Source organism: Psammomys obesus, unplaced genomic scaffold, assembly GCF_907164565.1.
Source record: "Psammomys obesus unplaced genomic scaffold, mPsaObe1.curated_primary_1811, whole genome shotgun sequence".
Taxonomy (NCBI): Eukaryota; Metazoa; Chordata; class Mammalia; order Rodentia; family Muridae; genus Psammomys; species Psammomys obesus.
In genome coordinates this window covers 9,460,763-9,473,767 of record NW_026596120.1, presented here as the reverse complement: position 1 = coordinate 9,473,767, position 13,005 = coordinate 9,460,763, and the positions used below count along the sequence as shown (strand labels likewise).

Genomic DNA, 13,005 nt, shown 5'->3' with positions numbered 1-13,005 from the left:
AAAAAGATTGAGGCCCGCCTGAGATACACTTCGGGACCTTCCCTCTGATACCACCCCCTGGGGATGGCAGGGGCGACGACCTGCTCCTGAGCTTCTCTGGCTTCCTGACTCATGTTTCCTGTCATGTCATCCTCCATGATGGCTTCACTAGAGGCCAAACAGAGTCATCTGAGGCATGGTTTCAGACTCCAATTATATGAGATAAATAAACCTCTTTCCGTAACAAATTTCCCAGTTCTAGTGTTTTGTTATAATGACAGAAAATGGATTAATACAGAAGCCAAAATCAAGGGCTGGGAATGGTGCCACACGCCTTTAATCCCAGCACAAGGGAAGCAGAGGCAGGTGGATCTCTATGAGTTGGATGCTATCCTGGACTACATAATGAGCTCCAGGACAGCCCAGACTGCTTAGAGACCCCACCCCCTTCTCAAAAATCAAAACAACAACCAGGCCCCTTTCATTCTGACAGGTGTTAAAATCAATCTTAAAATAGTCAATAAATTAGAACAGAAACAGACCTACTAGCTACCTACCAGCCTCTCTTGCAGCTACATCTAGCCAGGGAGCTACAAAGATACGTGGTATTTGCACTTATATAGTACTTGCATAAAGGCTTGTGAAAAGCATTCTTTCTTCCTTCTGCCACCCTAGTCGTCTGGAAAAAACAGATGATGGGCTGGAACTCCAGCAACCACGTGGAGCACGGGCTACAACACACACTAGGACAACAAACAGGAAGATTCGAGCATAGGCTCCCAATGGTGACTATTCTTATAGACCTGTCCTAAGTCACCTGCCGTCAGGCTTGCTATTCCATGAAGGATAACGTCTGTGTTTACAGGCACTTTTCTTTGGAAGGGTGCTGTTACAGCCAGAGAAAGTTAACTCTGAAGATGTGGGTTAGCTCCTAGCCCTAGAGACAACGGAGACCAAGTCAAAGCGTGGCAGGCAGCTCAGGAAGGGTCCAGTTTCCCACGGCGGCAGCCTTCTATCTGTTGCCTGTTCCTGGCTCCCTAGACGCCGTTTCTTCCGCGCGTTGAATCAGAACCCTGTACGTCTTAGGACAGTGCTTTTGATAGAGATTCTCCGCCAGAGTGTTGCTTCCACTAACCGGGGTCCTGCCCTCTTTGTTCATGAAGTTCCACAAATGCAGCGCGTAGGAGGCATTGAAGCTGGGCTCCGTGTCCCACACCTGGTAGTAGCGCCTCCACTCCGGGTAGGGGATAGGGTAAAATCTCTGAGGGTGAAGGAATGAAATATTCAGACACTTCAGGTCACCCAGCTCTTGGAAGTCTTCAAGTCTGCACCACAATCTTAACATCCGTGTCATCAGATTGGGTCCCTGGTTGCCCCAAATGCGCGAGTTATAGCGCTCCACGAAGTTCTCCATGCAGCCCCACAGAAAGGGGTGGTGGGGGAGGAAGCCGAACACCCCGTTACTGGAGTACCGGGAACCCTGCGCTGCCAAGAAGTTCTTCTCGGGGATGGGCCTGATGGAGATGACATCGGTGTCCATGTAGATTCCACCGTATTTCCAGATGATAGCCAGGCGGGAGGCGTCGGAGCTGACATGGAGCCAGTATTTTTCTGCACTGCTGTTGATCTATGGGAACAGGTACAAATGAGCCCGCAAGCAGGAAGGGAGGCTAGGAAGGAATGCAACAGGGCAGATAACCTCAAAATCTATTTGAGAGCAAGCCAAACTCTGTAAAAAAATTTTTCTCAATTTTACCTTCACCTCCTGATTTTTCTTGACGTTAAGAATGTGTAGCACTTGGTACCAGTGCAAAGATTTTCAGCAGCTATTAAAGATGTCAAAAAATATGTGACTGTGAAGGTTGGATTTTTTTTTTAAGGTCCTCAAAATATTGACGATGGGTAGTAAAAAAACAAAGCTAGGAAACTTTTAAAAAGAAAGTAGATTTTCCTCAAGTTTCCCCTACTTTCTCAAAACTGGGGGAAAAGGAAAAGAATCTAAGGACGCACGCATGCGTGCCTTTGTTTGCTTGGAAGGTCCCTCAGTAAAGCTCAGTGAGGACCTTATCACTGTGCAGCAAGCACTGTGGATTTGCTAAAAGCACAGTAGTGAACAAACAGGCAAAAATCCCCACTGGAAGGAGATCAATAATAAACGAATATTCACTTCATTGATGTTGATAAGGACTATGAGGGAATAAAAGGACTAGGCAAGGGCACTATGAAGGAGTGAGAGAGTACACAATGTCACATTAGGGTTCCACAGAAACTTGATTGTAATAGGTGTGTGACTCATCCGGGAGAAAGCTCTAAGCGGAACAGTCAGCAAGCGCAGGGGCCCTAAGGCAGAAGCAGAGTCGGGGAGGGAGGGGGTAGCCAATGAACAGAGCAGGGTACGCAAAAGGGGGTCAAGGTCATGCAGACTGGAATCAAGATCCGAAGCTCTTTGGAAGGTTGAGGAGAAAGGAATGACATAATCTGAATAGGTTCTCCAAGGGTCACTTCGGCTGCTGTGTGGACAAGGATCTGGAGAATGGTGGGAATTGATGAGGACAGATTCAAAGAAAGGCTAGGGGCTTGTTGACCTAATCCAGACTTGGGTCAGGGTTGATTATCTAAGGGTGTGAGAGAAGTGGTCAGGGCCTGTATTCCAGATAAAAACAACATGTCGGCCTTTGCTGATGGGCAGGTGAGGAGGAAAGAATGACTGTAGTGCTAAAACACAAGCAAAACGATGAAGAACCCAGAGGAATAAAAATGAATCAGTATACGTCATAGTGTTTCCCTTTAGAATGATAAGATTTTGAAAACACACACATACACACACACACACACACACACACACACACAAAAACAAGTATATTTTTTTTCTGAGTTTAAATATATCTTATAAAAGATTAAGTAAGGACCTTTGGTCTTGATCAAAAACTAAGTCGTTAAGATTCTACTGTAAATGAAAGCAAGCTAAGAAAATCTTTGTAGAGAACCTCACAGTTGCTGAAAATCATCCGGTCATTGTTCCTGAGACCTCAGAAACAACAGCTAGCACGTATCAGTGATGGTTAGAGCACTTTGTCATCTACACAAATCCTCGAAGATGGGATGCATGGCCATTCTACCTTCCAAATGAGAAAGTGAAGCATCAGGATGCTCTGTCATTTGTCCTCAGGCAAGGGGGGTGAATTGAACCTGAGCAATATTCACTCATACACGAGAAACTACGCTGTGGTTAACACGAGTGTAACCTGGGAACGTAGGGGTTGCGGCTGAGCTGAGAGACATAGAACATCAGAGGAGGATCAGAAGAGGGACCCTTCCTGGATGCCAGCATCAGACCGCCACCCACCTGACATAGGGTGAGTGGCAGGAGGACTGAAAACAACCGCCATGCTGATTCTGGACATCTTCAAGAGCCACAACTGCCTGCAGGGCTCATGTAGCAAACCCAGCAGTCCTTAGGAAGTGGATGGCACAATGGATCCTCTCTAACACGCACCCCCATCTATTTCCCGTAGAGGCCCAACTGGGAAAGAACACACCACGGCCCAGTTCCCTCTAGGGTATCATAGTATGAATATGCTAGTTACACATCTCAACCCAGAACCCTACAGACTCATATGAAGCAGGTACTCGGGGACTCCGCAACTCAGGGCCCACTTTGCTCCTAAAACCCAGTATGTAAAATCTAGGTCCATCTTAGTACATCACACGCTTTGCTCCAAAGGATTCTAGTTCCAAGAGGTTACTTATGTATCATACTGTAAAGAGGGTTCTAAATAGAGCTCAAGTTTCCTTAGTGCAGAACCATAATGAGATTTTAATAACTTTTTTGGTTTTGTTTGTTTGCTTTTTGTTTTTGTTTTTGTTTTGTTTTGTTTTGTTGTGTTTTGTTTTGTTTTGAGACAGGGTCTCACCACATAACTCTGGCTGTCCTGAAACTCGCTCTGTAGACCAAGCTGGTCTCAGACTTTTGGAGATGCGCCTGCCTCTGCCTTCCAAATGCTGGGGTTAAAGCCTTGTGCCGCTACTGTCTGGCTTTACTATTATTGTTGAGTAACTTATCCACGAGAAAGAGACGTAGTATGCAGCATCTCCCAAAATAACATGCTTTGAGATTTCTTTTCCCAAGCAACAGAGCACCGTTTAGATAAGAACAATCTGGCTCAGATATGAGGAAAGTTGTGCAGGCCTGGGGCATCCTCCAGCAGCTTAGAGCCATGGAGACCAAGTTATCTGTCTCCTCTATTTTTGGCACCTGCCTTCCTGGCCTGTCCCACACTGCTGCTCCTGGGACAATGACACCCACTTTCCAGGAACCCTGCTGCTGGCAACTGCCAAGACCAGCAGCAGGTGGACAGTTCATACATTTGAACTGATCCCCTTCTTCCTGGCTAATCCCAGTTTGACATTTCCAAGCTCTTGTAACAGGTGGAATTTTGGCTTCTAACAGCCTCTAGAGCCCAAAGAGAAACTGACTCCAGAAGCTGTCCTCAACCCCAGCCCCTGCCAGCCTAATCTACTAGAACGGTCCCCCCTCAGGCTTGCAGCTTAGTCTGACAAATGTTTCCAAATGGCAGGAACTAGACTCAAGCCTGCCAGCCACAATCCATCCCCCTAGCACCCAGATAAAGAGGCAGGGCAGGGGAAGGGTTCTCTCTCCTTTAATGATTATACTATAGTAGGCTGACAAATGACCACTGGAAGATATCAGGTCCTGATTCCTAGAACCTGTAAATGTGGGAGAGGATCTTGGCAGATGTGATTAAGTTAGGGACACTGAGATGGGGTGATGATCCTTGACTACACCGATGAGTCCTTAAGAATCTCACTGATGCCACTTAAAGATTCAGGTGGATAGAGACGTTACACACACAGAGGTAAAGGGGGTTTGAAGAAGGAGGTGGCTAGTGGACTGATGGGCTAGAGATCAAAAAACAGTTTGGCCACCAGAGGCTGCCTGCCCTGCAGCCCCTGCTGTGACTGTGGCTTCTAGAGCTGAGAGGGTTGAATGTGGATTGCTGTCAGTCCAACAAGTCTGAGGTCATTTGTTAAAGGAGATCTTACAAACCACTACAGCAACAGGTACAATAATCCTTTTGCTACTTGGCTCACAAAGCTTAAATATTTGCTGACATTTGGTCCAGGGTGATTTAGAATTTAGAGAGAACTTCATATGGTGGGCAGATGTTATGACACTGACTTTTAAATTATTTATGTTTTTAAGAATAATCTTCTTAGCCGGGTGTGGTAGTGCATGCCTACAATCCCAGCACTCTGAGAGGCAGGGGCAGGCAGATCTCTGTGAGTTCAAGGCCAGTCTGGTCTACAAAGTGAGTCCAGGACAGCCAAGGCTACACAGAGAAACCCTGTCTCAAAAAATAACAAAAAAATAACAAATAATTATAATATAATATAATATAATATAATATAATATAATATAATATAATATAATATAATATAATATAATATAATATAATATAATATAATATAATATAATATAATATAATATAATATAATATAATATAATATAATATAATAATAAGGCTGGAGAGATGGCTCAGAGGTTAATAATAATAAAAATAATAATTTTCTTTATAAGATCAACATTTTGGGGCCTGGAGAGATGGCTCAGAGGTTAAGAGCACTGGCTGTTCTTCCAAAAGTTCAATTCCCACCAACCACAGTGGCTCAAAACAAACTGTAATGAGATCATGAGATCTGGTGCCCTCTTCTGGCCTGCAGGCACACATGCAGGTAGACTACTGTATAAATAATAAATAAATAAATCTTTTTTTTTTAATCGGCTGATAAGGACAGATAGCACACTTAATCTCAGCCAAAAGGAGCCTGACCCCGTTGTCCTCTGAAAAATTCTACCAAGCAGCACCTCAAAACAAATGCTGAGACTCACAGCCAAACATGGGGTAACATGTATGGAGTCTTGTGGAAAAGTGGGAGGAAAGAGGAAAGGACCTGGAGGTGACAGGAGCTCCACAAGAAGACCAACAGAGCTAACTAGCCAGGACCCAAAGGGGCTTGCTGAGACTGAAACATCAACCAAGGGCGATACATGGCTGGACATAGGCCCCCATCAAAAATGTAGCAGATGGACAGCTTAGGCTTCATGTGGGTCCTCTAGTAAGAGAAGGGGGGACTGCATTGACATGGACTCCCTTGCCAGCTTCCTTATCATTTTCCCTTTGTGGGACTGCCTTAACAGGCCACAGGGAAAGAGGTCATGATGCAGCTTGATGAGCTGGGGTGGATGGGAAAGGAAGCTCCCCTTTTCTGAGGAAGAAGGAGGGAGGGTGGAGCTAGGAGGGGAGGGGGGATAAAGCTAAAATCAGGATGTTAAGTGAATTAAAAAAAAAAAGAAAGAAAGAAAGAAAGAAAGAAAAAATTTTTCAGAAAAAAAAATCAACCTTAATGAAAGTCTCTTCTATTTCAATCCTATTCAAACATCTATTGTAAGTGTATAGTTTCTTTAGTGTTTTTGTTTGTTTGTTTGTTTGTTTGTTTGTTTATTGTGGGGAGGGAGCTTGATTTGTCTTTGGTTTTTATTTTATTTATTTTTATTTTTTTTGTATTTTGAGACAGAATCTCAAGTAACCCAGGCTGGCCTACAACTTGCTATGAAGCCAAAGATGACTTTAAATTCCTGATCTCCCTACCTCCACCTCTCAAGTAGTGAAACTGCTGGTGTGTGCTCCTTGAAAGCTTTCTCAGTTTTCTTAATGCTGGAGATGGTTGCATAACTGAAATCACTATGATTACATTATAGTGGGAAGGAGTCATTCATTCAGTATTGTCTTATACTTTTCATAAGATGTCATTTAGAAGCTCGGTTAAACCCTGTCTAATGGAATCTTCGAGGACCGGCACTCAACCCACTGTGCGCCCTCTGTGAGACCAGCATTACACTGAAATATTATTTCCTTTATTACGACATACTGCTAAGAGGAGGATCACCGGATTCCTCGGAGTTCCAGGGCCTTCTCAATCAGCTCTTGCTACAACCCAGTCTCATGGAGCAGCATACCTCCGATCCTTCCTGAATTTTCAACCTACATCACTTTCATTTTAAATATCGCTTCATTTCCGCCTCTGGTGTTGAAAGGATTTAGCACAGATGGGTCCTAAGTTATATGGAAAGTAAAGCCTCCAAATACCTAAAAAAGATTAAAATTCATTCAGTTAAGAAAAGCCTCCAGCTGGGCGCAATGGTGCACACCTGTAATCCCAGCACTCTGAGAGGCAGGGGCAGGTGGATCTCTACGAACTGAAGGCCAGCCTGGTCTACAGGGTGAGTCCAGGACAGCCAAGGCTACACAGAGAAACCCTGTCTCAAAAACCAAAAAGAAAGAAGAAAGGAAGGGAGGGAAAGAGGAAAGAAAGAAGGAAAGAAGGAAGGAAGGAAAGATGGGAGGAAGGAAAGATGGAAGAAAGGAGAGAAAGAAAGAACCTCCAGATAGCAAACATCCTCCAGGAAATACGCCTTGATGCAAAGGAAACCTGTCCAGGCACCAGTGGAATTGACACGTCTCCCGTTTACCTGAACCAGAGCTCCACAGGGTGAACATGGGGCAGGAACCCACCAGTCTTGAGAACTAGACTCTCTTTCCTGAGCCCTTGCCCTCAGTTTGTCTGTCTACGGGGAAGGTATGGGACTCATTTTCTGCAGGTTCTGTTTCTCCCTCCCAACGCAGACTGTCTCGATGCTTTGAACACTTACTTTGGTGTACCAAGAAAACAAGGGCGTGTCTTCAAATAGTCTTTTCATGTTCAAAGGCGCAAAGAAAACATTCTCAATGGCTGAAAGGAGGGAGAAAGCTGGGGAGCTGGTATTTGAAGCCAGCTGTGTGGTGTTGCTGAGCCCTTTCATAAAGAAGATGACAGGCTGCTCAGGGTAGATCTTGGCAGCGGACTCCACAGCGCAGGAGACCAGTGGAGGCGGCTCCACTCTCTCAGAGGTCTCTATGAACACAATGCTCCGTCCATTGCTCAGGAGGTCTTCCAGCCTCCCTAGAGACGAGAAGGGAGGCAGGCAGGCAAAGAAGCAGTGAGACCTCAGGGTGAGCTTGTATAGCAGGCCACAGGCAAACACCAGGACCAGGGACACGGAGAGGTGAAGTTCCTTCAGCATGTCCTCCAGCCCTCCCAGCCTCTCCTTCAAACAGCAGCGTTCATTAGAATTCACCCTGGTGATCCTGAGGGAGACAGTTGCAAGAAAATGAGTAAGAACGTTACTTATCGATTTAGATGAGAGAACTCCTGAATGAAATATAATCAAAGCAAACCTAGCAATATTTAAAAAGTTCATCTTAGACTTTAATATACATACTATTAATACACTAATTGTCTTAACGGAAGAAAAGAAAATCACCGGGCTGTTCGGACTCAATAAATGTCAAGAATGTGGGAATTTTTGATACACGTTCATGATTTTTTTAAAAAAGAGGTTACTTTCTTAACAAGAAACTTTCTTAATCTGGTAAATGATACCTGCGAGAACAATACATAGATGATAATATACAGATACTGTATAGATGGAAATAAATAGATGATTTTATACAGATAACAACAATAGAGCAATCCACCTTCTTCACACAAAACATTCCAAAACAGCTTAACTCTGATAAATTGCCAATCATCATTCTTGCTAGTCAATACTATTCTAACCATTCTAAACCAGTCAAGGAAACAAACAAACAAACAAAAATCACTACTATAAATTTTAGAAGAGGCCAAACTATCACCAACTTTCTATGGATGAAAGATGGAGAAAATGGAATATAATATGTTCCAAAATTAAAAGATTTCAGAAAAAAGTTAGTCAAGGGTCCAAACTGAAGGTTAGAGGGTTACATTGTGAACCTAGTTTGCAAGCAATGGAGCTGTGGTTCAAACCTGTATCATCACCAAAATCCAGGCTCCATATATCTTTGCAAGCTGACTCCAAGACAGCGGGAATCTCAGGAATCTCAATTACTAAAAGGTCCTTTTTTTTTTTCCTTCTACATAACTCAGAAAACTCAAATCCAGAAGCCCAGAACTTACTTTCCAGCCAGAAACTTGCAGTTTGCCAGTAGTTGAGGTCTTAGAAGTGATAGACTCTGTACAGATATTCTCACAACTCACTGCCCAGTCTTTCCATTCAGCCACACACACAGGAAAGTAAATCATTGGCAGATTAAGACTAAACATTAAGAACTCCCCAAGAAACTCCTCCCTTCCCTAAGCTCCTCCTTCCACACCATGAACCTAGATATGTGGGGACAATAAGAGTCCACAAGATTTTTCAGATGACCCACACACTTGGCAAATCCTGTTTGGGGATCTATCATGGAAGCTCTAAGAGACTCCTCTGAGGAGGAGGAAACTCTGTGAGAGCACAATGCTGGCGCCAATTCACCCTGCGCCTGCTCAGCTTAGTTTGAATCAAACTCATGGACAGAGGTGTGAAAGTTCTTCACTGGACAGTCTGTAAGCTGACCCAGATTTCTCCTTTGCAATCATTATTTAAAAGGTTTGATTAAAAGAAAAGAAAGACTGTTTGCACCATCAAAGCTGTGGACAAACTCTAGTAGCTTAAAGGCCCTGGGATAGACAATGGGAACACATCCCCAGATATCAGGGCTGCAGGCAGGCAGGGTCTTTTTGCCTCGATGTACCACTGTGGGGTAGGATTGTCCTCTTACTCTTACCAAGTTAACTTGATCACCTTCAGATAACATGGCCGAGTTATTTTTCTCCTTAATGGAGGAACCCTGCTGTTTGAGGTTGCGGTTCTCCTAGTCCAGATAGCCATTTTGAGCTCAGCATCCAAGTCCAGGACTCCCTCTTTCTGAGAGGGCTTCTTGCCCTCTGCTTGACTTCATCTGAGAGTGTCTTTAGACACAGATGCGCCTAGCCACATTGGATATATGGCCTTTGATACAGCTCCCTGCTAGTTCTACCCTCCCTGCTCCTATAGGATAATTAGGTATTGTGTTCCCATTCGTATGATAAAAGTGTGCTTTTTAAGGCAAATCAAGCATCCCTGAAGTGCCTAGTTTCAACCAGTTATGTACAACTATCCTTGGAGCCCCTACCCACTCCTCTAGGGGGATATAGCCTTTGTTCTCTGGAATTAAAGTTGAACCAACTCTCTGTAGTGTTTCCTGGGGATTGTGATCCAAGCACGCTCCTCATCTCCTGCCCCTTCTGACTTCATGGGCTGCTGGGAGACAGCCCACAGGCAGGAGGAGAACCACACCCCATCTTTGGTCTAGCCCCATGGTCCCTGACATGAGCAACAAACCTCTTTGAAATTATTCTCCCGTCAGAGAATCACCTGCCCTCAGTCCAGAGCTTTCTCTCAGGCAAAAACAGGTTCCTTTGGATGCTTTGGTGTGATCAGGGAGGAACCCTACTGGACAGAGTGTGAATCCAGTCCTATAGTAAGGGAGTTGAGACTGCCTCATCTCTGAGTTTCTTTGTCTGAGCATGCTCAGAACTAGCTCTTGGATCTCCACATGTTCCTCATTTGGGCATTGGACTTCTGTGGACCTGATCAGCTCTGGGCTCAAGGTACTCTGGCATCTTTCAAAAGTTCTTGGAGTTGAATAGATGTGGGTGTTCTTGACTACAAACAGGATAGAAGATGAGTGCTCACTTCATGTTTGAGGCTAACTAGAGGGTTGGGTTTATGGAAGTGATCTATTCCTTGTTTCTAGGTAGGCCTAACTGCTTATACAATGGCCTAAACAAAAGAGCTGGTGGTCAAAGCAGAAAGCAGTGTAGTTGATGGTCTTTTCGGGGGGGATGGGTATGAGTTTGAGTGATGCAGTGAATTCCCAAGCCTCACAAGTAAGACTTGCTGACCAAGAAGCAGGTAGACTGACGCCTCCATCTGTCACAGGCTGACACTAGGACAATCACCAGGACGGACCCTTGAGAAATGATGAAAATAACCTACTTGAGGCTCACTGTGAGGGTGAGATGGCTAAAGAAGCAACTCTAACTTTCTACCAGGGAGAAGAGGAAAGACAGTCTTAGTGAAGATGGAGTCAGGCAGAACGGTGCACACCTGTGATCCCAGCAATGAGGAGGTAGAGGCAGGAGGATAGGGAGTTCAGAGTTAGCCTCAGCCATACAGCAAGTTCGAGGCCAGCCTGAAACACATGAGACCCTGACCCAAAAACAAAACAAAAGTTAATGTAGATGGGATTTAGACTCCTTCATTAAAAACACAAAACTGCTTCCTCACTGTGTAAATTTTTTTACATTTATGAATGAAATTTATATCCCAGTGAACCTATAAGGAGAAAATCCTGGCCTCTGTGAGCTGGTGCCATATGTCCAAAATGTAAGTCACAGGCACCCGGGTGATATTTAGATCACAGCTTGATGTCCTTCCGGACCTTCCCGAGAAGGCCTCCTGCCATTTTAGTCACTCCACATGAAAGGTGTACAGACATGCTTTCTGAAGGGACCAACAAAACTCCATCCCTTCTTGCTGCCCTCCTTTCTGCCACATCTAGCCAATACTCACCCAGCTTCTGTCTATTCAGGCCGAGGACAGAACAGAGGCTCTTAACTCAGAATTCATGGATTCCCTCATGGACTGCTAGCATCCGCAGGGATGGGTTTCAAGAAACCACCCATGGAGCTATATTTGCATCAAACCTGATGTCATTGACAAAGACTCTCCTACTTAACCACTTTAAAAAAAAAAAAAAAGTTGTTGTTCTTGACCTCAGACACTGTTTTCAAAATGTCTTCTGTTTTGTTTTTTTGTCTGCTTGTTTGTTTTCATTACAAGAGCTCGGGCTTTCTCAGGCTCCACAAGCAATCCCTAGAAACCTCAGTATGAGCATCTGATAGAGGTGTCCAGAGAGCTACTGCGCTTTTGGCAGAAGATACACTGGAATACCCCAGTGAGGGGTGCATATCTGTTTAGGTATTACTGCTTTCCTAAAAGCTTCTGCAAAAGAATTCTTTCTCCGTTAGAGTGCAAGCCAGATCCAGTCAATCACAGACTGTGCAGCCTGGGTAACAGCCTTGGTGGGCAAGGTCTCAGGAAATATTGACTGGTATGCCCCCAAATAAATAAAACAAATAAAAAAAAATCTCTGAATCTAGTGTTATTTCTATTTTTCATTTATGAAGCTGTTTATTGGCTATTGGGGCTAGTTTTGGGTTTTTTTTGGGGGGGGTTGTTTGCTTGTTTGTTTTTCCTGTTTTAAGGGGAAGGGGCAAAGCAGGGAAGGAAACCATGGAACCAGAAGAAAACTTTTTCAATTCGTTATCTCTACGCATACTCTCTGATAACATCAATTATAAATAGTTCAGAATTTGGAGCTAAATGCCCTCTTGAATAAAGAACCCACTGTATTAGGCCAGGGGTGTTAAAAGGAGTGTTAACAGCCAATGTTTATTGACTTGAATTACACCTAAAAAGTACGCCTTGCCTTTCTGTAGCTTCTTTGAACTCGGGTTTATTGTGAGAAGGAAATGTTTAAGTCAGTGGCACTCATCCTATTTGCTTTGGCCTTTAGAACCACGGTTCCGGTTTTTAACATTTGTTAAGCAAGCAGGACTGATAAACTTGTTAAAACATTTAACTACTAACAGCACAAAACAAATTATCCGAGACGATAGCTTGTCCACAAGGCCAATTACTTTCCATTCAAAAACAAAGTCCAGTGAGGGTTTTGTCTGGCTGGATAGGAATAGATGGGGAGATAGCTAAACAGAGTGGGAAACAACTAGACAATGTGGTGCTTGGGAACCCATGAAGAAATAATGAAAGAAGTGATATAAGCTTAAGAGTTATGACATCATTAAACCCTGAGGGAAATCCTCAGTGACTTCATACCACCATACCTTGCAATGTATTTTAAACCATCTTAGACTCCCAGTCAAATGGCCCTAGCCTTGTGTTTCTGATTTCATTCTTCTTTATTCTTTATACCTAAATCAAACATTCCCCTGTGCACAAAACCTTTCACAGCTATCAGAGTGTTCCTTGGTTTGTTTTAGAAG

The 13,005-nt window shown here is 44.0% G+C and overlaps 1 protein-coding gene across 1 annotated transcript; it reads right to left on the bottom strand.

Moving 5' to 3' along the window:
• Window positions 1–991: 991 nt before the first annotated feature.
• On the bottom strand, window positions 992–8,122 carry A4gnt (alpha-1,4-N-acetylglucosaminyltransferase). Its single transcript, XM_055629694.1, has 2 exons — window positions 7,712–8,122; window positions 992–1,606 (listed from the first exon to the last, which is right to left on the bottom strand). Exons 1-2 carry the CDS (start codon window positions 8,120–8,122, stop codon window positions 992–994), a joined length of 1,026 nt encoding a protein of 341 aa, XP_055485669.1.
• Window positions 8,123–13,005: the final 4,883 nt, after the last annotated feature.